Below are 25530 nucleotides of genomic sequence, written 5' to 3'. Positions count from 1 at the left end.
CTTTTACCAGCCAAACAATCTGACAAACCCATGCATGTGGGGTATCGCTGTACTCAGGAGATGTTCCTGAACACATATTGGGGTGTTGTTTGACAGTGACATATACCAGAACCTGTATATCTATAACTAAAGTACAATTTGTGTGAAAAAAAATTTGGTTTGAATGGGTTAAATTGAGTTAACCAGCTTCAAAGATGTTCCAAAGAGGAGATGGAGGCAGACTGACCAGATTTGTTAAAAAAGATTTGGAAATCATAAAACGCTGCTTGTACTTATTGCCCTATAACTTACAAAAAACAGCAAAAAAACACAAAAACATTGGGTATCTCTAAACTCAGGACAAGTAGTAGAATCTATTTAGCTAGTTTTTTTACTTGCTTTTTTAGGTGAGTAAAAGATTTTTCAAATAAAAGTCATAAAATGTGTTTTTTTTCAAATTTTTACCATGTTTTTTTATTTTTTTTTATAGTAAATAAGATGATACTTATGATGATCAAAATAATGGTATCTGAAGAAAGCCCATCTTGTCCTGAAAAAAACAATATATAATTTATGTGGGTTCACTAAATGGGTGAGGAGAAAATTACAGCTGAACACAAGCACCACAAAAGTGTCAAAACAGCCTCGGTCCCACAGGGTACAAAACGAAAAATGAGCCCGGTCCTTAAGGGGGTATAATTACAATGGCAGCACGAAAAACCAGTTCACCTACGTGGCTGTCTCCTGCCAACCCTGCAACTCTGACGCACATAGGTTTATTGTAGGCATATGGGATCGGAATTGGACATAGACACACAGGTGTCTTTTTATAGTGTTTCTAGGACCGTGAGAAGCATTCAGTTTAGAGTAAAGCCGCTCCAGGAATAATCATTGCTTGATTAATTGGTCCAATGAAATGAACATCTGTGTTATGCCGTGGGGTGACAGTTCATCTCTGTAATAAGACAGATTTGGGTAACTAAGTGAGTAGCACATGATGTCATCGCAGTAATTAGAGATGCACAGAAATGAAAATTCGGGACCGAAATTTCAGGATTCACTTGGCCTAAACCGGCTTTCATGCCGGAAGATATTACATCAGATCGGACAGGAGAAAGCCGGCGATGCTGGCTTCTGCTGTCAGGGGGGAGTCTAGTCTGTCAAATGACAGCCTGATCTCCTGTGCAGCGGCAGGGATGTGTCCCTGCTGCTGCAAGAAGGGCAGGATGTACCGGTACGTCCGTGGGGGATTCTTGGGATGTGTTTTTTGGACGTACCAGTACGTCCATATGGGACTGAAGGGGTTAAATACTGTGAGGTGTCTGCCCTGTGATGTGTCCTTTGTTCTTGTTTAATATACACATACAATGAATGGAAGAATGATTTCCAGCTAAAACCTTCTAGCTAACAAGTGTTTCAGTTGTGCGTGCTAAATGATTTGCACTAATAACATATGGAATTGTTTTTCTTTGTAGGTTTGTGTTCCAAAACTAAAACACAAAACAAGCAGCCAGCCCAAGAAAGTCGAGAGTGGGTGCTCTTCCCCTGAACTAGATAACCAAGACTCGTCCGGGAGTGAAGGTAGAAGACCTGTCCTTTAGTCCAGCTTAGAACATGTACTTATTGATTAGCCCTCTGACATTTAAAGGGCTAACGCCCATACTGAATGAAATGCCACGCATTGTTGGCACGCTTCATCCTATATAGAAAAATATAGACAGACCCTTAGTGGTCTTAACTGCATTCAGATCCTTAGTAGTATTTGTTCTCCAAATTAATTCTCTGTTCATAAATAGACTAAAAAATGGTCTTAATCTGATGCTGTTAACGTATGTTCTATTACTCAACAAACCTTGCCAATGCGATGGCATTTTCTCAAAAATGTGTAAGAAGACAGCTGTATTATGGATCCACGTATTTACATTTTCCCTAGCCACTGTGTCATCTAGCGGCCAACGTTGAAATCTATAGCTTAGAACTGAAGTACAGGCATATCTCGTGGATAAATGCCAAAACGCTGACATATGGGCATGCAACTGATAATTAATGCATTGTTTTTGTCACTTTCTTAGCACAACTACAAACACATAGCACTCGAGTCAGGAAAAAAGGGGCAGATCATGGAGAACTTCAAAGTGCCATAGAATCCATAAAGCGGACCCAAGAAGAAATAAACAGGTGAACTTGCTCAAGCCAAATCAGACTAGCTAATACAATTTAGACCTATATGTATATAATATATGAATGTGTGTGTGTATATACATACATGATTGAAACTTCATGGAATGGGGTGTACTGTGCACACCTGCAGTGCCTGCTGCATTCACTTGTCTATGAGCACACCGAATAGGCGGAGGGGCCACAGTTTTGGAGTCTGTTCCATGCCTAATCAACTGTCTACATAAGGAAGCATGAGATCAGCCCGACTTGGTACCCTTCATTTAGATTGTAGCAAATGAGCAGCCATGTCAGCCATGGCACCTTTTTTTCTGATGAAATATGTATTTGCTACATACATGTATATATTAAGATGGGATATTCTACTACAGATATACAGATCTCTCCACTAAATAAGAAGTTCGTGGAAGGGTTACACATTTCAATTACCCGATATCAGCTGTTCATTATCAAGAGCAAACCCCTGCAGAAGAGCCGAGTTGGACCTGTAAAAAGAAGTCTGCTTTTTTGATATTGGACAAACTTCAAATGCCCTCTTTAGCGAATAAGACCCCATTGCGTAGTGGAACTGTGCCAGTTGTGCTAATTTGTTACTTGTATGACTGTATGCTTGTCTGTAATATACATGACATATGTATTCTTTGTTCTGTTGCTTCTTGTAGGAACATTATCGCTCTCCGTAACCGTGTAACTACCAACACCTCCTCCACAGAGAACAGCTTTCTTCAGCAGAGAGACTACTGTATCATTATCTTCCTGATATTGCTTCAGATCACCATCAACTACTTGTTCAAGTGAAAAGAAGTAACCAGATCCTTTTAAAAGTAATCTTCTCTCTGAAACTTTACCCTTGGATTGGGACCATTATCATTTTAGATGTGGCCTACAGCCAACTTCTCTGCAACGTGTTACATCTTCCACCTATTGGACTTAAATTCATTTGACTTTGATGGCTTAAGCCTCCAGAAACATTATAGGTTTATGTGTTCAGGATCAAAGTCACCCGTTGCTCAAACGTGAAAGTGCCAGCACCCTCTTCCTATCTATCTCTACACGTTGCAATGTTTGTGCTTATCCTGTTCTTTAAGGTACATGTGTGTATATGTAAGTGTATATATATACCGTATGTTTGTGTATGTGTGTCTATGTATAGATATATAATATATATACACATACATATACACGTATGTAATATGCGTATATGATTTATGCCCATCAGTGTAGAGCAGTAGTCCCTCACAGTCCAGTAACTAGAGGGTGCTCCGCATGTGCTTACGCAGACTGGCCTCAAATCCAGCTAGGGACGAGCATCTGAAAACAAGCCTGGAATTGTCCTATATCGACCAAATAGATTACGCGCAAAGCATTGATTTTATTACAAACGTTAATTACCTGTCCACAAATACCTGACCACATACTTTCATGGATCAGTAACGAAGGAAGATTCTGCGGCATCACAATGGAAAGCTATTGTCCAAACATTTCAGTCCTATACAGATGAACACAGGGTAACAGAAATATCCCATACTCCACAAAGAGTTTATGGTTGAGCCATTGATTATAGAGGTAACTTGTACGATGCCCATGTTAGATGTGGAATGTGCGGTGTATGCATTTGTTTTTACCATAGAGCACGCACAGCACCATTTATTTATTATTGCACCTATGTGCTAAGGTGACATCCAGGTGTGATTGTATGCAGATCTCTTATCCATTTCCACCTGTCAGGACCAATTCATTCTACTGGTCTACCAGTTCTACTCCAATATCCCAAAAATAATAAATGAGGTATCATTGCAACATATTTGCTTGTAATATTTTAGAAAGTCTTAGAATATTAAACGATGTGGCTTTAAATATGACACTTCCTAGACTAACAAGGAGAGGAAATATATAAATATATAGCTGTTACAATACTAAATCCTGATATTGTATTGTGCCCATAAAACTGGCCTTATCTCAAATGCGGGTTCTCTTGAATAGTGGGAGATTTAAATGACCCGACCCTTTTCCTAGACTAGGTGACACAGCTGATGATGTCTTCTAATCCAGCTGAACTGCTTTGTACTTGGCCTCAGATATGTGTGCGCTCATCCACTTGCCACAACTTGTTTTACTCTCTCTAGTGTGTTTGCTGATGCTCTTCTCATCCTTCAGTAGGCAGCATATTTGAAGTAAAGCTACACGGTTCTTGATGAGCTGTGATCTATACATAAGGGGTCGTTCCCCAATGATCAGTGTGATTGAGAATACGAGGTTTGGGCCTTAGCTGCTGGTTGGAGGTGGCCCTGGAATACCTAGCCACACCAGTACTGCGCCAAGTAACCCATACCGTCTACCATGAGAGATTTTAGCAAAATGCATGCAAATAACATTCATTCCAAGTTCAACTGAGCTCTAGGACTTGGTATGTAGCACATACATTTAAGCAAGAAGCGACTTCACAAGCATTTTCATTGTCTCCATGCATATTTGATTACTTCGTAAACTGAGACCGCTTTACACGCGTTAAATTCTACCCTGTTTTTGCCAAAATAAAAGCAGATTGTAACGATATAAAAAGCCAAGAGTTTTGTAGCGATTTCAAGACTCTATTAGAGCAATGATAGCTCCACCATGTGGACGATGACTTGAATACCCGTATAATATATTCACGTTCATGCCTCACCAAAACAATATGCTTTGTGTACTGTGTCACTTTAATCTGAGTGTAGGAACTGTAAACTCTATTCATGTATCCAGTTTTCTTTCAGCTATGGAAAAAATTAACTAGCTCTGATGAGAATTGTTGTTTTCTTACTGCCACTATTAAACGTAAAGCATATATGTATGTGCATATATATATATATGTGTGTGTGTATGTACGTATGTGTGTGTGTATATATATATGTATATGTATATAATATACATACACACACACATACTGTATATTTGAGTGTTGCTCAGCCCTGTAATGTTTAATCCATGAAAGGGATGCATTGCACTAATCTGTGCATTTACTGAAGAATTGAAATTATTTGAAGCATTTAGTGTCCTTGATTTATTCAATTTGCACCGTTTGTTAAGAAGCACTGTACAGATACTCGCATCCTTTGTGCATTGAGGTTCCGAACACTTCTTGTACGTAGCCTCTCTACCATCACTAGTCTCTCTGTAAAAAGTTAAAAGCATTTAGCTCTTTGATTGCAGCCTGCCATATGTTGTACATTGCACTCCAAGCTTTCTTTTTGTATCGGTATACTAAGACGGTAACAAAAAAAAAATCCGAAAAAAATATGTATAAGCAATATATAAACCTAGTCTTGTCTGTTTTTGCCTCTGGGCTTCCTTACAAAGTAACATGTATTTTGTATCTCCCGTTCGGTCTTACATCCAATGGGACGTTTGAAATAGTTCATGTTTGTAGAGCCAAAATATTATCACTTTTTTCCTAAGGAGGCACAGAGCACAGTTATCAATGTAACCTTAAAGTTTTAGCTTTTGCAGCTGTTACATTTAATACGTAAAGATGTAAAGAAAAAAATGCCCACTTTGTATCATACAAACCAGTACTGCTCAGCAGAACCGCTGCGTCCCTGCTGATTACGTTTATAGGTTGTTACGCTAAAGCCGAAACAAACACCCTGTTCTAGCAGGTAAAGATCCTGGCCCATGCGACACAGGAAAGGTTAAGCTAAACTGTATAAAACTGCTGTACATTACTATCACTTTCTGGAGATCTTGCACATCTACACTTGCACTTTTTTTTTGGATGATATTGTAAGCCTGGGAGCAATCTGAACATAGTTAACCGTGCCTTTCTGACAAACATGCGTAAAGACATTGTTCGGGTTTAAGACCAAACTCTGACTTTCACTTTCTCCATGCTTGGTCAGATAACTCTGCTCTTGGGGGTTACCCATGCTATAGCCTTTCCAGTTTAGCCCACCTCTTTGCCTCCTGCTGCAGAGCATTTAATAAAGCAGCAATATTCGTGTGTTTCCCTGTGTCGTTAACAGTGATTCCAGCATAACATTTGTAGTTGTGTAATGACTATATATATATATATATATATATATATATATATATATATATATATAATGAAGTCATAGCACTTTGTGACATACCCTTTATAGCCATAACAACAAGCAGTGACCTCCGAGACACAAGTGAGACTTCATTGGGATCTCTTCTTTTAAAGATTTGCTACTCACAGCTTTTAAACAGAAGATGTTGTGTGAGATGTTCCGTGTGTTTTGTCGCAGCACTTGGCTAAAACTTTTCGTTTCGGAAGTTGTAGCACACGTTTTGTGATACGGAAAAAGGTCCAGCACGGTTTGACCTGGTTAAAGTGAATTCTTGTTCCTGTGCTGGTTCAAATTGTTTTTTTTTCCTACCGATTAACGAACACCTTGTAAACTGGACTCCTGTTTTATATGCACGCCTGTTATTTTAACTTCAATGCTTGTTTTTTTTTGGTGTTTTTTTTGTACTGTTACATTTTTAAACAATAGACTGTTAAATAAAAGCTCAGAAGGACCAGTGTTATGTAATGGTGGAGAATCTGAACCCATGACAAAAATGAATGTGAATAAACCTTTAACAATATTTATATTTTGATCAGAATGACATTTATTTCAATAAGTGCACATGTTTTTCTGATGAAGAGCTACAGTGGAACAGGAGTATAAAAACAACTTGTGTCTCGAAGCATGTTAAATGTTTATCCGTGTTCATCATCTTGTGTAATGGCTTTTTGGAAATTAAAGCACTAGCACTGGTCAATAGTTTTGTATTTCCAATTAGAATAAAAATGTGTTCAGCATTCCGTGTCTATCTATCTCCAAATCACACGACACTATTGGATAACACAGCATGGCGTATATTTCTCCTCTAGCTATTTCACTGTTAGAGCCTTAGGCTTGCGTGGACATCATTAAGCAAGTTACCCATCCAGTATAAAGCAGGACTTTGCTAAGTCTGTAAATAGTGATGTAGGCAAGCGTTGACAAAAAAAACATTGTTTTGTGGTAATAAAATCCCTTTATCTGCAGACCTGGAGGCTGCGACCGTCTTCAGTCATGAGATTTTGGGTTGCATTCCCTGCTTCAAGCACCACACTGAGCTGATTCTTTATGGCAATGCTAATGAAGTCCTGCTTGTACAATAGAATCGTTTCCTCTGGACTTTTATCAGTCAGGATCTCGGGCTTTAAGAGGGAGTGGATCAAAGTTAGTCTGCAGTACCGACAACAGTCTACTGGAGACATCGGCTAGGTGACTTTTAGACGGCGTAGCTGCTAGAGAGTGAGGATGTATATATCCTCTATAGAAATTGTATTCTACGTTTTTTGGGAAAGAAGTTAGGTCATTGAGATTTTGCGGGATTTGTTCCTTCTTTATAGCCATACAGTTGAAGTATTTAACGTAAACGCGTGTCTCTAACTCGGACAATATAGACTACGGGTGCTGGGCAGTGTAGAGGTGATGTAGAGACATACTATATAGTGAACAAAGTCAAGAAATGCCACCACTCAGGTTTGCATGAGGAACTGTGGGAGTTGGTAATTGTTGATCAACACAATTTTTTTTTCCTGCTGTTATCTATATCTGTTTTCTATTCTTGTCTACACATACTGTATACAACATTGTGAAGTACTCACAATTATTGAGCCCAGACTCTCCTAAATTCTGAATATGGTTCTTTCCTCTTAAGAGTTTGATAAGCAGAGACTATAGCCTTTCTTTGTTAAGTACAGGGACACATTAAATCGGTGATGCTGTAGCCCTGCGTTATGAAGAATGACACTTTCAAGATGAAGAACAAAGTAATTTTGTAAGCATTCTATAAATCCAGAGTTGTTGACTCGGAAGCATAAGGTTTAAGTGTTATAACTATGATGGCTTTGCTATTCAACCTTCCATCAATAAAGGAAAAAACATGCTATTTAAAACACTAATAGGTAGGACTACAAAGTACATTTTTTTTTCCTTCCCTAATTTCTTTTGATAGACAGATTAAGTTTTGCTATATGTTAATTAAGACTGTAGGCGCTGGCGTCTTTCAGCTTACACAGAAGCTTTTTGCAATGTAAAGTGCTACGTGTAAGCAGCAAAATCATTAATGGCTATATGACCAAAAGTAATGAGAATATAAAACACAAAATAAAATCATTTTATATAATCTTTTACACAATTACTTTAGTTTTTTTCCTCATATACTGTACATATCTGGTTTATGGTTTTATATGTCGTCTGATCTATATGTGAAAAATCTATTGTAATTGTGTGCTAGTATATATACAATGGTTTTATTTTGTTTTAATCATTACATTATATACAAGAAATTTATAAATGGATGTGTTCAAATTTGTTTTATATATATTTTGGTTAAAAAACCAAAAAACTTTATCATGGATTTATTAAGTTCCTGCCATTTATTTGAACTATTATTGTAGAGAAGCACTAGCACTGATATCTATTTTTACAAATGTACATGGACACATGCATGAGCTTGTCAGACATCACGTTTCAAAACCATGAGCATTCATATGGGAGTTTCAGCTGTAACAGCCTCCGCTCTTTTGTGAAGGTTTTCCATGAGATTTTGGAGTAGGTCTGTGGGAAGTTGTGCTCATTCATTCGGTAGACCATTTGCAAGGTCAGGTACTGACCAATGAGAAGCCCTCATAAAAAGGCGCTCCAGTTCATCAATTCAAGGTGTTCAATCTGGTTAAGGTCTTCGACATCAACCTCATCCAACCATGTCTTTATGGAATAATAAAGGGCCTTCCCAAAACTGTTCCCACAAAGTTGGAAGCATTACCTTTGACTGGAACCAGTGGCCCGGGACTGAAAAAACAGCCCCAGGCCATTATACCTCCGCCACCAAACTTTACAGTAGGCACTATGCATCCAAGTAGGTAACGTTCTCCTGACATCCACCAAACCCAGATTCATCAATGAGACTTCCCGCTCTGTGAGTGTGTGTGGTCTGCTGCTTCATGGACCAGGGAAATTTTATGACAGCGCCATGTTTAAAGTCACAGAGCTCTTCCGTTCGACCCATTCTACTGCCAGTGTTTGTCTATGGAGATGGCTGCCTATGTGCTTGATTTTATACACCTGTTAGCAATGGCTATGGCTGAAACCCCTAAACTCAGTAATTTGTGTAGGTACCACTAAGGCCTTGCGTTACCAAAATGAAACAAAATGAAGCTTTGTACTAGCAGAGCCCCAGCAGCAGCACATTATTTTTTAATGTGTGCTGCATCAAACTGAGCAGCTGCAGGTTGTGGTAAGTAATCACTAACGGCAAAGGGTTTTGATGTAGTGGGAAAGTAAAAACATGCTGTAGAAACACAGAATTAACTGCATGCAACAGTCTCTTCCAACAACAGTGCTGCTTTTGCCTGTTGTGACATTCGTCTTTCATGTGCTGTTCCCTTTCATTTGGTGTTTGTTCCAAAGGAAGTACAAAGAAATGTATAAAACAATCTCAGATTAACAACGATGAGAACCCTATTTGCTCCAGGTACATGGTCAATAATGAAGGCAATGCCATCGGTCAAGACGCGGAATGGCTTGAGTGCATATTACGTTGAGTGTGTTTATAAAGGTCCAGTATGTTCTTGCATCACAATGCAATAGCTGCTTCCAGCCACTCGGCGGAAGCAGAGAGTTTCCCTTTAGAAGTTGAGAATTGAGAAAACAGTCATTTTATTATTTTTTTGTTAAAGTAGCAGCCGTGTAAATTCTATGAAATCAATGTTGTGTAGCGTTAAGGAGACACACAGAGAAGGATGCTATAGAAAACAAAGAGGCAACTCAAATGTAATTTAGATCGCTGCAATAAATGTAATGGCATTTTAAAAATGACATCAATGTCCACCTATTTCATGTAAGTTTAAATCCCCACACTGTAGCAGTTTCTACCCCTTCTGCCAGGAAGCCGTTCCATTTATCTACCACTCTCTCTGTAAAGTAATTACATTACACCTAGTTTTAGATTATGATCACTTGTTCTAACATTCCTCTTCCTTTGAAATATAAAGTGATTGCGCATGACACAAAAGCTCTGGGGAACATGCACAATTCACTGCATGAAATACATCTCTTTAGAATTACTGATACCACTAAACACTGACACATTTGTTACGCATGCGCATAACCCAATCAATACTCAATCAGCCCAAACAAGCAGATGCAGCAGCATAAGGCACCAGCTTTACTGACTACATATAAGGGCTTTTCTGATTGGCTGGGTGCAGGCTGAGCTTGCTCTTGAGTCATGGTCTTCGATTGGTTGATGCTTTGTTTCTGTACTTTTGCATTGGTTTCCTGATAGTTGTTGACATGGAGACGGAGGCTTTCTGTGGATGAAACTAAAGCTATGATTCAATAAATGAGATTCATAAGCCTGTTAACGGTAAGAGTACATTAAGTATTTTCTTCAGACTCCGCAACAAACCTCAAGCAAAATAGATAAATCACAGTAAACAGCAGGCTTATCTGCGTTTGATGAATTAGGTCTAGTTTGCCCAGCCAACTGGAAAATGTTCTCTTTTACAGAGACTCTTATGGATTTCTACTCCCATCATGCTCTGCGGTGAGCTTGGTTTTCATTGATGCATTAAGTGCTGCAAAGAGTGACCATGTCAGCCCCAATCTCCCAGGGTGTTTGTACATTTTACATGTTGCTGACCCCCACATGCAAAGATCTGCCCTGCTGTATATGTGCTCTTTATTATATGTATTTCTTACAGTATATGATGAGTAAGTATTTTTATACAAAAAAAAAACCCAGTAGTTTAGGTGACACATGTATCGAGACAATTTTATACCATCTCTTGCACCAATTTGTGGATGATGGGGACACTTTTAATACCCCCTGTGCATTAACTCCAAACTACTCGAAACTTGGGTTCCATTGCAATTGTCAAAATTCTATAAAGAACTTATTGTATGAACGTTTACACCTTTTCTTGGGAAAGTACCTCTGCCTTCCCTCTAAACAAAATTCGAGGCATTTGTGTGGCATGGCTGATGCCCGCTGGATTTACATATTTTAAATTTTTTAAAAAAAGTGAGGAATATTATTCCGACTACACAAAATATGTATTCCTCTTGACTAGGTTTTTGCACAAAATAGAAGAACATGAAATAAGTCAACATTAGAGAAGTTAACAAAACTGTTTGCCTTTACAAAGTGATAACATGCCACATAATTTCATACGTTTAAATCAAATAGCCCTTATGAAAAATCCCATTTGAACATTTTCACTGCAATTTGTATATAATTGTTTCTGTAATATTCAGACGTATTTTTTCCCAGACAGCAAAAATGCTGAACTACACAAGGGAAATTGATATAAATAAAGTTCTCCAAGTGGCTGAATCCCTCGAAGACATTCTGTTCCGCTGTTTTGGTCCAGACGGGGGACAAGTTCTGTTTATTAAATCCACTGGTGATCTTCTTATTACCAAAGATGGGCGACAGATACTGGAGTGCCTTTTACTAGATCATCCTATTGCAAGGTATTTACAAACACAGTTTATGTATTCCGTCTCTGCCGACCGCTTTGTAATCACTTCTTTTACTGTAATATTGTGTTGGATAGCCGTCCTTCAGCTGCATATATTTCATTGAGCTTACTTTGGTCTGAATTGGGGTATGCTGGCATTGTCGTCATCAACAAATTCATCCTGCTTTCTGAGTCCCTGGTGGTAATTTTGCATTCATTTTTATGCTTATGGCATCTTGGATTCATAATTGGTAACAACATGTTTATACAATTATATTTTCTATTTTCAAAATACACTCTATCCATCATATGCATATGATAGCGGATTGTCACCTTTGAAATGAACATTTCCTTCCCATGTAGATGCCCCCCCCCGGCTCCTTGGGACAGAGGTGCTCCTGAACATATGCCCTGTTTCAGCCAGCTCCAGAACCAGATGAAATATCCAGAATGCCTAATGAGACCTCCACCCATTCATTTCAATGAGAGTGCTGGACACGGGCAGCAGAGGGGCAGGCAGCATTTTAACAACATAGGTGCTTTACAACGTACCCTAACCTCTTAGGAGTATGGCTATTCTTAAGGATTCTTAAACATATATATGCTGACCCAAAGAGATGTGAAGTTTTTATATAATTACTCTGACTATAAGTTGGATAGTATTTATATATCCCTTTCATTGATGACCCCCAGGTATATAGTTTCCAATATGTATCGGGGCATATCATGCTATGCTCTGTAGACTTTTTTTTTTTATTGCTCTTATTGTATAGCTATTCTATATTAAAAAAAATATAACTTTACAAAAAACATATGCTAACTGAACCAGCAATGTGATTTTAGGGTTGTTTTAGTATCTTTGCATTGCTCCATTTTAGAGAAAACCAATGGTTTTATGATGTTTTTACTAATTCTGTGAATAATTAATGTGATCTCTTTTTTCAGAATGATTGTGAGCTCTGCATCCTCGCACTCCAATGTTACTGGTGATGGAGTGAAATCCTTTGTTCTGCTGCTGTGTGGAGTCCTTAGAGGACTTCGGGCTGTAACTGATAATACGGGTGGCTTTCTTCTGTCTAAGAAGACATTGGGACACAACAGATATCAGAAGCGAGGACATGCTTTAAAACGAATTAGCAACCTGCTGATGACCTTTCAGAGCGAAGTTCTTGATTGTTTAATTAGGAAATACCTATGTCCACATTTTGTTTCAGTTTTTTCATCCTGCACAGAGAGGAGCATATGCAGAACAATGTTGCAGTTGACCTTGGACACCTTTTTCTGTGGAAGAATCGGATATAACAATCAGGTGTTTCTAAGTAGACTGGCTTGTGAGTTTTTCTACAAATGTCTGCCCAGCAGCGGTGATGCACTTGAAGTCGTCAGCTTACTTAACGTTTTTTTCCATGAGCTACACACAGATGTTTCAGGTGTCCCGGTATCTAATTCCAGGATATTACCGGGGATTGTGCTTCACAGGGAGTTTTCTGTATACTGCCCAGCAGAGGGAGAACTGAGAGCATTGATTGTTACCCAACAGATCCATGATTCCCTCTCCACGACCGACACAGATTTTCAAGTCTCCTCAGATACTCATCTACAGCTTTCCCAGGATTACCTGGTGCAAAGGACTGAAAACATAATAAAACAATTGCAGAAAAACCGCATCAAGGTGATACTATCAGCTGTCAGACAACCTGAAATAGTTAACTACTTTGCAAGGCAAAGTGGAATATCCATTGTGGACTGTTTACCACCAGAAGAACTCAATCTTGTGTGCAGGATCACAGGGGTTTCACCGGTGTTCTTACCGCTCAGTGAGAATGTCGGGCAGTCGGCTGATACATTTCTGGCAATGTCCTGTCAGCCAGTAGTAATCGGCTCCAGAAAGTATGTCCACCTTATTTTAAACAGCTCCCTGGGCTTCCAGCCACACTGTGTTGTGCTGTGTGGGCCTGTGAAAGGCTTGACAGAGCAGTTTATTTCAGCTTTTCATAGTGCTTTTAAAATGCTCCAGCAGTTATTTCACCCCGTAGACACAAGCTTGGAGCAGGCAGGCGAAGGTCAAGGCCAATGTGCATCAAAGGAAAACACGCCATCAACAGAACAACATATATCTTTTAACAATTGCCAAAGAGACACAATCTTTGACTTTGCTTTGGAAAGAATTAACAATATTGAAGAAAAGAGTAAATCAGGAAGAAATCATTTCCTTAGTAAAGAACCGAAGAAGCCAGACAGCGAGCGTCCCGGTGACACCAGCTATATAATCAGTAGCCCTGAAGTGAGTCTGGCAAATGGGGGTTTGCTTGTGACAGGTGGAGGTACCTTTGAAATGCTTTTACATTATTATCTACATGACTTTGCCCAAAAATGCCAGGATCGGGACCTGTCAGTAATTTGCACTATAGTTGGAAATGCCGTGTTATGTATTCCCCAATATATTAACAGTGCAACGAAGGGGAGCAGTAGACTCCCACTGCTTTATTCCCAAGTCACCAGTGATTATCTTAAAAAGGGGCTTAAAAAAGGGACAGCGCAAAATGGTCTAGAGTCTGTAGCTTGCAAGCACCAGTTACTGGTTTCAGTGCTTCATTGCATAAGCAAACTTGTCACCATTGACTTTATTATCGGCATTAAGCGACCTCCTCGTGATGCTAAATATGGGGAATCTGATGATGATTTGTGAAGCATCCATTCTGTGTCCCCGCCCTGCAAGCAATGGAACCTCTTGATTTCTCAATGGGTCACACGTGTTTATTGAATGGAATTAACCTCTACAGGGTTTATTTGCTGACAGGAGAGCTTAACTGCCCCTGTATAATGTATAGTTAAATCAGCAAGGTTTCTTCAAAGTCTCTTTAATTAATTATGCATTATACAGCCCCAGTTCAGTCCTTCTAGCTGGAGCAACTTGTTTGTGTTGAAATAAATATTGTAATTGTTCAATGTTTATACGATCCTGTTAATCATTTACATTCCAAACGGTTTCCGTGGGACGTCCTTTTTATTACAGGTGTGTTGTAGGCTTTGTGGATGTGGCAGAGAAGTGTGTTGTAAGCCCAGTGGGACCGAGGCTTTCCACCCATGCTGCCATCACCTTCCCTCCTGGTAGCTGGATCTTATACTAAACTCAGCTACACCCTGTCCATGCTGGTAACACGGAAGGCTGTTAGGTGTGACACTGGAGAGAAAGGCTGTCTCAATGTCACTGTGGCACTGATTGCTACACCCTCTCTGTTGGCCAATATACGGCATAATTGGAGATTAGTCACTCTGTAACATGGAAGGACTGCAAGAAGTAACCTATCAAGTTGGTGCGCTCTCTCTCCAAAAAAACCAAACGTTTTATTGCCGCTGATTCGGTGGACTTTTATTCAGAATTGTAATTTATTTGATAGGTGTAAAGAGAGCTCAGTACACAGCTGTGCTTCTTGAATTGCTTATAAAATCTTAAAAAGACCCAGATGCTCTCGGCAATAGAGCCCGTTTTACTTGTGTGATGGGTAGCCACAGAACAGCAATACAGTAATGACGCTAGTTATTAGTTTCACTACATAATGCATTATTTATATTAAAGTTATTTATTTTGTCATGTTATATTGACATGGATACAATAAAATCAATTGTGTGCATGTTTTTTTAGCGCTTTGGAAATCTCCTTCAAGAACATGAAAATCATTTGAAGCTTCTGTATGGTGCCAGGAATCCCTAGAGCTGGGAGGTGCGAGCTTCGGTTTGGCTAGAGATTCTGTAAATGACGCTACTATATTTAACTTGCAAGCATGTTTCATGTGCCATCATCTTCAGATTTAGGAAAAGAAACATTTTGATAATTAACACCACAGCATATATGTTTTTTTTAAAAAATAATATTCCAGTAAACTGACAATGTGACATAGAAAAAAATGTACATTAATATGTGATGCTATATATCATTATAACCATAACATTGAAAGCACCAGTAAGGATAAAAGTGTCTTTCCAGTACTCTACTGCCAAATTTACCAATAGGCACAAAATTCCTTAATGCTATAGGGACAAAGAAAAGGTACAAAGCTACATGGATAGGTCTAGAGGAGGACATGAAGTCATTCCACGTGCCTTAAGTAGCTTTGTCTGATGGGAAACATTAGTGTTCAGCAAGGGCTCACCAGTAAAGGTGTCCAGGAGTGAAATAAAATACCCAACCTGGATATACAGTAATTATTGGTGCACAGAGAGCGCCCATTGGAATCTTTCACCGATAGACAGGACCATTTATAGGAAAGATACTTGCAGTCAGAGAGAAAGATATACCAATAGTGTGAGGTTTCAGGTGACTATAAATTAACATTTACACATTACTGGAGGTGTTGGAGTCCATGTGTTTTTTATATGTTGTATATTATGAAACAAAGAGTTTTATCCATGTAGTGAGTGTTTGTCGTGGTAAAGATGCCATAAAGAAGGCTGTGGACAGGAACCAGCTTCCCTCTAAATAATTCAATATTTAACCACGGTAGTAATTGTTTCCCTTTAAGCGTGCTTATGTATTTCTGTGCAGCCGCTTAGTATGTTGGGCTGCTACAAGGAGTAACAGAAAGGATTAAAATAGTGCTAGCACTCGCAGTAATTTCTGAAGTTTGACTTTAACCATTCAGTAGAAACCACGGTCGGTAGACAATACAAACAATCCTGCTGCAGGCAGTGCTGGCTCAGCAGCGCATTTATCTCACATGAAATCACAGGCGAATAAAATAAAAAACTGCAGCAGTGAGCCTCTTATTCAGCGTAGGATTAAGGAGACACTATTAATAATGCTGCCTATGTGGCTTCACACTAAGCCTTGCACAACGGCTATAACCTGGAAAGGTTTCCATTCCAAGATGCCACGTGGAAAACGAGGATGTAAATGCTTGAGATCCACGTTTGTAGGAGAACTGTATTCTGCTTTGTCAAGAAGGAAACCTGATGACAAGTGCTCTGTGTGAAGAACAAGGCCTCAGTGTGAGCTTGCATAGCAGAACTGGGAGCCTCCCTAGCATGTAAACCCACGGGGCGGTTAACGGAGAGTTCAAAAAATTCCTATCCTTAGCACTATATCCCCTTCAAAAGAAAGCAGCATTTGAAATGATTTCATGGATTTTATGGGTTAAAAAAGCATTGTCAATCAAGCCAAAGGCTACAATCTATACAGCGCATGACCCTGAACGACAATCGTTACTGCAGATAAAGGGACACAGTAGAACACTTACTAAAAAGAGAAACGATCTGAAATTTTGTATTCTAAGTGCAATGCCTGCAACATTATAGAAAAACAGAGAAATGATGTAAAATCAGCTATGATTTACAGATATTTGGGTGACGGTTGGAAATGTTTCTTCCTCAGTGTAGTCCAGTGTTTGCATTCCTAAAACCTGGAATGTGAGCTGAAATCATGCAGTATCTGCTGCTATAATCAGTGCTGACAGCATCTGCAATCAATGTTCTGACATAGAAACCCGTTAACAGGAATACCTACGTGTAACGCGACTTCTAAAATTATTATTAGGTATTATTAAACAAGGACCTGCGTGGTGTTTGTCTAGAGTTTGTCTAGAGATAGGATAAAGAGACTAACTCTTTATCCTAATGCTTCCTGGAAGTCATACATTTCATAGGAATTATTTCTTTAACATATGCATATTTGGCTATGCGGTATGAATCATAAAATGTACGTTACACATTGATTTTGAAATAAGCTATACAATCTATATCTGTCACAAGCCACGTCAAGGAGGGGGTTCACTTCCAGACTGTCATTGGGGCCTGCTTAGCATCCTAGGCATGAACTGGAAGAACATTTTACACAAATTGTACAACCTGCCAAGAATGTAGGTAGACTGAGTGCTATTAATGTTATACTATCAATAAAGGATATTTAATGCATTTTTTATGGTAAGTATGCATTGGGAAACAAGCACTTTTTTTTAAGTTCTTTCATGTTTATCTGGAGCTCCACATTGCTAGGTTAGATATTTCTGAAAAGATGGGGGGGGGCTCCAGTTACACGGGGTTAAGATTGTCCCCGTATTCTACATATTGCAGGAAAATGGTTCTGCTATTTTCTATGAAAGACATGCAGTCTTTGTAAGTAAGTACATTTGGTACTATATAAACAATTTAAGAGATTAAATGGATTTTACGGACTGCAGAAATATGTAACTGTGACGCAACAAACACGATACACGTCAATTATTATTAGAGCGGCACTTTTGTTTACCTAATATAATGCGTGGGAATGAGATCTTTATGTATGTTGCAGAATTACTGACATGAAAGCAAAAGCATTAGTGCTGTGATTTAGTTCATATGCTAATCTTTATATAATGGCTTACCTGTCATTTGGCAAATGTATATCAACTGCTTTTAGCTGAAACAGAGTTAGGTTACAGCAATGTTTACTTATATCACGGCGCACATTCTGAGCACCAAAGAAACAATTTTATGTAAATATATGAAAGTGAAATATAAAGCATATTGTTTTAATGCGTCATCAGTTTAAAAGGATAAGGTCTGAAGACGTGCACGTCAAGAAGAAATGACAAGCTATATTTTGCATTAAAAGGCTACAGGTGTAGCCGCTACCGGCCAGTTTGCTAGTTCAGGGAAAAGAACGGCTTTTTACAATAAAGGTTCATCACTATGTCCCCAGCATCATGGTGATTTCCTAGGCCAAAGCAGAGTCCTGTTCAAATAATCTCATTAATAATAATCTGAGTGTCCAGGTCACCTGGCAGGAAAAGGAGGCTTTTGGCAATCAATCTGGCTTCGGCTACTAAGCAAATTACCTAAGCCAGTTTTTCTTATTTGTACCTACAGACACCGCCTTGTTAGTGGACATAGACAAAGAGTAATTTTTATATGAGTGAACTAGAAATCTCCCAGGTTGCCAACTACCCCCATAGGTTAAAAGCCTGTTTACTTATCTGTTGTCCTGGTGCCCTGTCCTACTTTTATAGAAAGTGCCCCACCTGGCAATGGGAAATGTGCCAGAGAACGCCTTTCAGGATGCTCTCATTCTTTGCCTACCACACTTAGGATGGTCACCTAAGGGTCTTCCGTGTCCCTCACATACACTTATCCTGAAACCTCAAGCACAATTTTCAGTCAGGTAACAGCTGAAGATAAATTATATTCACAATAGTCATTTACAACATTAACAACATCTGTTCCTGCTTTGTGCTTTGCTTACAAAAACAAGGACACTTCTAAGTGACCCCAAGCTTTTGAAAGGTAGTGTAAGCGCATGTCCAAACCTGATCATCTTTTTCCACTGCTCTTGTAGAAAGAGATGTTTTTTACAGATTGATGGATATACCGTAGTTGAGGATCCCCTCCACTGGTCTCCACAGACAGACTGGCTCATTGCAGGGTCTGTAATGCAGACAAAACCACATCAGCCATTTTTTTCCAGTATACATATAGATTTCCTATGTTACTAACCAGCTCATGTAAAGTGCTACCCTGCATTATGTCCAATGTTTAACTAACTAACTGGTTCCTTTCTGTGACTTTATACACCATACATACTGCAGGGCAGCACTTTACATGTGAAATCTCTACAGCCTGGAAAAAAATGGCCGATGTGGTCACTGTAGCAGAAACGCCATTTGACTCTATCTTCTGTAGTTTTAAACCCACCAAAGAAATGTTTAGAAGGATTTTTTTCTGCTGGCAAGGTGTGGGGTTTCCAATGCTGTGCCTTCTAGCAAAGTTTTATATTGAACAAACTAGCTGGGGCCGCATCTCTGAAACCAAAAGCAGACATGGAAGTGAAAGATGCGTGGTTCCCTATAGGAAGCCTTACAATATCTCCTACAGCAATCTGAACAAGACCAAGGATTATTAATGTCTCTGGCTCTACATCAGGAAAAATGGGCATGAGTATGAACACATGCCCTCAATAATTCACATCTACAATACCCTGTCATAACGACAAACAGTTTCATTATTGTAAAAAGGCTAAGCTGGTATTAGGATCCACAGGCATATAAAGTGCTCTAGAGTCTAATACCTTTTAACTCCTACTAGCAAAGAGGTAATTGGAAATCTTAAACATAGGTGCGCATAATATGCCACATTTCCTGAGTTTGGTTTTCAACTTGTAGCTATAACACAGTGTGCAGATGCTAAGGAGCAGTCATACAGACAGTAATTAGAATTCCATCACCTTAAATGAACTCAACTGAATCACAGCTAACTTCACTGTTTTATCATGCTGCAAACTTCCCGATAAAAGTGCTTGGCTCCAAAATACCCAAACAAATAGGGCGATAAATAAACTGGATTTACCGATAAACAGTCTTGCACCAATCCCAATACTGTATGTCATTTGGGGTTAATTATCATTGCTTTAGCTTTTTAATAAACTAAATTGATTTTGTGATAACTAATGCCCAGTTTCTGGAAAATGAAATGTAACAATCTCCCACTGCTGAAATTACAGTACATGTTATTTCGATTTCTTCTGAGCAGTGATTTTCTACTACTTTTACCTGTGTATATAAAGGATGAATCGGAGAGCTCTGCCGTTCTGTGAGTCAGAATACAGTGACCTCTCTGCCTATATTTCTTTGTTACATTTCCTTGAGCAAGTTTAATTTACATTTTATTTAGATTTTAATTCATAAGAAGATCCATGTGAGTATACTAACAACTATGTTACTAAAATAAAAATGTATCAGAAACCTACCAGTGATCTTAATTCTCTTTTCACAGGATCTGAAGGATTATTCCTACTGTTTTACTGAGCTGTATCAAAAGGATGCACATGGCCAGTTCATCAGAGCATAGCTACTTATTATTTTTATTATTATTTTTCACAGACACCGAAAAAGGCATTTGATAGGGTGAACTAGAAATTCATGGCAGAGTCACACATGAGTTTTAGTTAGGGGATTTTGCGCTGGGTCCCCGCTACTCTGCCCCTTTTTGCGAGAGTGAGGCCCTGCCCCACCCCTTCGACATTTAAAAAAGAACTAGGCAGTGCTGCCCCCTTTCCCCTCTGCTATTTATCCTCACTCTTAAGCCCACTTTTGGTGGCCATTAGAAGTAACTCGGATGTCTTAGGCTTTGAAAGCAGGCAAGGGACCCTCCCCCATTGGTAACAGGAGGACATACTACCACCCTCCCGTCCAGGTAAGATTATATCTAACAAAGGTCTTTTTAATGACCCTTAGGGTAGGAATGACAGTCGGGTGCCTTGGTATCAAAGGATGGCAGTGTTGCTCCGCTAACCAGGGTATTGCCGAAACCTGAGAGGAAAAGAGGGGATTTTCAATATGCACACATTGTTTAGGGGCAGTACGCCAGTTTGGGAGAACGATTAGATCAGATATATCTGGTGAAGGTCCTATGCCAGGCCCTGAGTAGGGATTTAGTAAGAAAAACAGGGAGTGTCTGAATTAAATACAAAAAGCACAGTAAGATATTCATTTTGATTACTCCTACTATACTCCTACTATACTAACTGCCTTTTCCCCTACAACCGAAGAAGAGATAGCCACTCTTCTTTCTTCCTCTCACCCAACAACCTGTCCCCTTGACCCCATCCCTTCACACCTCACAAAGTCTCCCTTTGTCCATCCCTTGGTCCATCACTTACCCACCTATTTAATCTTTCTCTATCATCTGGAACTGTCCCATCTGCCTTCAAGCATGCGCTAAACACACCAATTCTAAAGAATCCTTCCTCAGATCCCGTCTGTTTGACTAACTACCGCTGTAGACTTACTTGCTTCTATAGGCATTCGAGATACAGCTCTCTTCTGGAGCTCCTCATATCTGTCTAACCGTTCCTTCTCTGTCAACTTCTCTGGCAAGACATCATCGCCCCTTCCACTTTCGGTTGGTGTCCCCCAAGGTTCAGTCCTTGGCCCTCTGCTGTTCTCTCTTTATACTTCCTCTCTTGGCAAACTAATCAACTCATTTGGCCTCCAGTATCATCTATATGCAGATGATACCCAAATCTACCTGTCTTCTCCTGATCTCTCTCCATCTCTCATGTCCCGTATTACCAATTGCTTGTCTGCGATTTCTTCATGGATGTCACAACACTACCTGAAACGTAATCTTTCTAATACTGAACTCATTATCTTCCCTCCCTCCATCTTCACTCCACTACCTGAATTCTCTATCACCATTAACAACACGACTATCTCTCCTACTAACCAGGCCCGATGCCTTGGGGTCATCCTTGACTCAAACCTCTCCTTTATCCCTCACATTCAGTCCCTCGCCAGATCCTGCCGCTTGCACCTAAAAAACATCTCTTGTATCCGCCCATTCCTCACCCAAGAATCCACAAAAACTCTGGTTCATTCACTTATCATTTCCCGTCTTGACTACTGCAACACTCTTCTGGTTGGCACTCCACTGTCTCGACTCTCTCCTCTACAGTCTATCCTAAATGCTGCTGCTAGGCTCATCTTCCTTGCACGTCGCTCCTCTTCTGCTTCCCCCCTCTGTGAAACCCTCCACTGGCTCCCAATTACCTTTAGAATTAAATTTAAGATCCTGGTACTGACATATAAGACCATCCATAATACTGCTCCTCCGTACATTTCTGACCTCATTAGCAAATACTCTCCTACTCGATCTCTACGTTCTTCCCATTGGCTAAGGCTCTCCTCCTCACTCATCACCTCTTCCTTTTCCCGTCTACAAGATTTCACTCGAGCTGCCTCATATCTCTGGAATCTACTCCCAAGGAACCTTCAGCATTCACCCTCCCTCCCGACATTCAAGATACATCTAAAAACCCACTTCTTCAGAGAAGCATACCATCTTAGCTGCTAGAACGTCCTCTCACCCTTTCTCACCCTTTCTCTGTGCCTTATGTTTGTCACCCCATTTCCCTCTAGATTGTAAGCTTGCGAGCCGGGTCTCTCCACCAAATGTATCGATTTGTCTTAGTCTGTCAATTCTTGTCTTGTCATACCCCTTGAATTTATGTATTGTATTAAGCGCTGCGTAAACTGTTGGTGCTATATAAATAAATAAAAGATAATAATAATTACCCCTATTCTTTCAATCTAGAAAAACCACCTATGAAGATCAACGGACACCGACGTCAGAAGAGGAACATAATGAATATTGACTGGAGTAGAAAGGACAGCCGGGATACGAACACCCAGGTAAGTTAAATAATTCTCACTCCATCTAAAGGGATGACATTTGCAATTATTTAGAGAATCGGAGACATGTGAACCTAAAATTTCAGATTTTTGTAAATTTATTTTAGAATTATGCCATGAGAAACTGAAGTACCTGGGCATTTGGTTTACAACACATCTGGGCCGCTTGTTCCCCGAAAATCTTGAGGTGTTGGCGTCTCTTAACAAAGACATGAGGCATGGGCAATCCCTAATCTCTCATGGTATGGGCACAATAATGCTCTTAAAATTAATCTATTACCCAGAATCATTTACCTATTCCTAATTATCCCTATCTACATTCTGTCTATTTTCTTTAAAGATCTTAATTTGGCAATGCTTAAATTTGTCTGGCGAGGATCTTCTCTTCGGTAGTGGTTCAGGGTACTAAGTCTCCCTAAGTAGAATGATGGTCTGGTTCTTCCTGACATACAGAAATATTATTGGGCCTCTTATTTGCTTCAGACCTTGGAGTGGTCCATTGGATCTAAAAAATAAGCTTTGCGTAGACCTAGAATAATCTCAGGCTGCAACATAGGTTGATGGACTTTTTGCAGATACCTCCCTGTAAGGGTCTCTTATGTTGTCTTGAAGAATGGGGGAACTACAGGAGCTGGTCCCAGACTTATGACCTACAGGTGTCCTATTTAGTAGGTGCACTCCTATGCAGACTAACAAGGCAGCTGTTCCCCCCTTTGAGAGGGTCTGTTTGCAGGATGGGCTTCCCCTAGAGGCATCTCCATTCTATATACAATTCTCCTGTAAGTTTTATGGAAAATTGGGTGGATATCCTTCACTCTTGCTTGACAGCAACCAGGGTCCAGGAGAAGGCATACAAGATACTAACCCTGAGGTACACCACTCATCTCAAGGATGTTCTCTGATGCTGACGCCCTGTTTGTAAATTAGAGAGATCTTTTATCCAAATTTACTGGGAATACAAGCTTGTAAGGCCATTTTGGGAGGGAGTTCATAATGCAATTGTGCAGTTGGCAGATGACCTTCCTCCCTTGCTCCTCCACCACATCCACCTGGGGGTATCGACATTCACACACTCCCTCACGATACTCCTCCTTAACGTGGCAAAATGCGTGATCCCACTGCATGGGAAGACCAATAGAGCCCCCTCCATCAGGGATTTTTTTTGAATAAAGCCTTAGTTTCAAAACCAGTTATTGTCCTCCTTGATATATTGTGAATTAACTTCCCGTCTGTAATGTTTGGTTCCTGATGCTTAATCTCTGTCTTGGATGTAATTCCCCTCCACTTCCATACTAGTTTACATGTCTCTGTGTGAGATTGTCTAAAAAAGATAGTGAGCCAGAGGAGAAGGAGGCACATGACCAATTCTCTCATCATTTGGGAGGTCCCTGGTTATTGTATTGTGAATGAAACGTATCCCTATAGTACAACATTTACACCCTATTGTTCTGATAATTGTGTTCGCCCCTTTGGAATTTTCTCCTCTTATTTTCCTCAGTATTTTTTTTTCTGAAACTGCCTAATTTTTCTATTAAATCTTTGATGGTTTGTAGTTGTGAACCACTGGTGTTGGTTTCCAATTCCCTTTCAAGTTGAGTAATCGTTTTTTAAATGAGCAGATTTCCTTGAGTGCCTCTATGGTTAACAAGATCATCTGAACATTTAAAACCAACGTGAGCAAAAATCTTCATTATCCCTGCAAAAAGTAGGCTGTAATCTATCAGACCCCTAGGGATGTGTTTTTGTTTAGGATATTCCGCTAGGGTTTCAGAATGGAGTTCACAGCTAATTTTCTTTTTTAATTGTCCCTCCAATCAAGAGACCTAGGTACTTTTTCAGGAAAAAAACCTCAGAAATAGTGCACTGAGTAATCTTCAAAAACAATGTTTTTTGGTTTATTTATCAAAACCAAATTTGTAGGTGGTATATTATGCATTAATAAAGGCCATCCCAGGAAAATATGCATAGGTTCTGCTGCATCACAACTAAATGAACAGCATTGACTATATACTTTGATTCTGAGTGAAATAAAGCCCCTTACCAAAAAATGCATTACCATGACCTGTTTCTTTGCAATTACTCTCAGAAATACTTTATATGCATCCCTAAACTCATCCAGTCTACAAATTAACACAGATACTATGGGTGTATAAAAAAGTCATAAAAAAAGTATAAAGACTATGCTTTGAGTTAAAAGTGTTACAGTCTGAGTGCATTTATATCGACATTGGTTTTGAAACAGGATTGGATGTTATTTTGGTATTGTGCACGAAGAATACACTGAGGAAGGACTGAGTACAGAGGACTTCTGTGGCGTTTCACAGTAGATCTTTCTTGCTGCATGCAACTTAAAGGATTGCTCTGTTTTGTGTAAATATTGCTCATTATTATTTTAGCAGCAACCCATGAACCTGAATGTGTATGCCTTTTTATACTACCCTTTCTGTATATTGTTTTTGTAGTGCATATTTACAGGTTCTGACCAAACCTTAGGGACATCACCGTAGTGCCATCGTGTTGGCGGAAGTTGCCAGGTTATGTCTGCGGGGATGCAGAAAGAAGATTAAGGATTGAAGAGAGAAGGGAGAAGATGCAGAAGAAAATGTGGAAGCAGAAGTGGTCGGCAAAGAAGGCAGTGAAACATTTAGAAAGTGTGAAAGAGTGAACGAGAATGAGAGTGTGAGAGAGGGCACCGAATTTTCAGCCAAACCG

General features: G+C 39.5%; 3 protein-coding genes across 8 annotated transcripts in view; all 3 read left to right on the top strand.

Moving 5' to 3' along the window:
- The window catches only part of OSBPL8 (oxysterol binding protein like 8), an 86006-nt gene extending 82527 nt beyond the window's left edge, over positions 1–3479 (top strand). For all 5 annotated transcript variants that reach the window (XM_053461965.1, XM_053461968.1, XM_053461964.1 and 2 more), the window contains 3 exons: positions 1455–1560; positions 2052–2157; positions 2820–3479. In XM_053461965.1, the coding sequence (XP_053317940.1) occupies positions 1455–1560; positions 2052–2157; positions 2820–2955 (348 nt within the window). In that variant the 3' untranslated portion in view covers positions 2956–3479. The remainder of the gene's footprint in view (positions 1–1454; positions 1561–2051; positions 2158–2819) is intronic.
- The window catches only part of NAP1L1 (nucleosome assembly protein 1 like 1), a 151285-nt gene that overhangs the window by 107494 nt on the left and 18261 nt on the right, over positions 1–25530 (top strand). The gene's annotated exons all lie outside the window — the stretch shown is intronic.
- BBS10 (Bardet-Biedl syndrome 10) lies at positions 11479–14348 on the top strand. Its single transcript, XM_053463677.1, has 2 exons — positions 11479–11672; positions 12605–14348. The coding sequence occupies exons 1-2, from the start codon at positions 11479–11481 to the stop codon at positions 14346–14348; spliced, it is 1938 nt and encodes a 645-aa protein (XP_053319652.1).

The sequence above is a fragment of the Spea bombifrons genome, chromosome 4 (assembly GCF_027358695.1).
Source record: "Spea bombifrons isolate aSpeBom1 chromosome 4, aSpeBom1.2.pri, whole genome shotgun sequence".
NCBI classification, from domain to species: Eukaryota; Metazoa; Chordata; class Amphibia; order Anura; family Pelobatidae; genus Spea; species Spea bombifrons.
This window is presented reverse-complemented; position numbering and strand designations above follow the sequence as displayed.

Excerpts from the sequence above, each read along its gene's own strand:
- BBS10 (XM_053463677.1), top strand. The coding sequence starts at position 11,479 with ATGCTGAACTACACAAGGGAAATTGATATAAATAAAGTTCTCCAAGTG. Across the intron at positions 11,673-12,604 it reads CTAGATCATCCTATTGCAAG|AATGATTGTGAGCTCTGCAT; the intron begins GTATTTACAAAC and ends CTCTTTTTTCAG.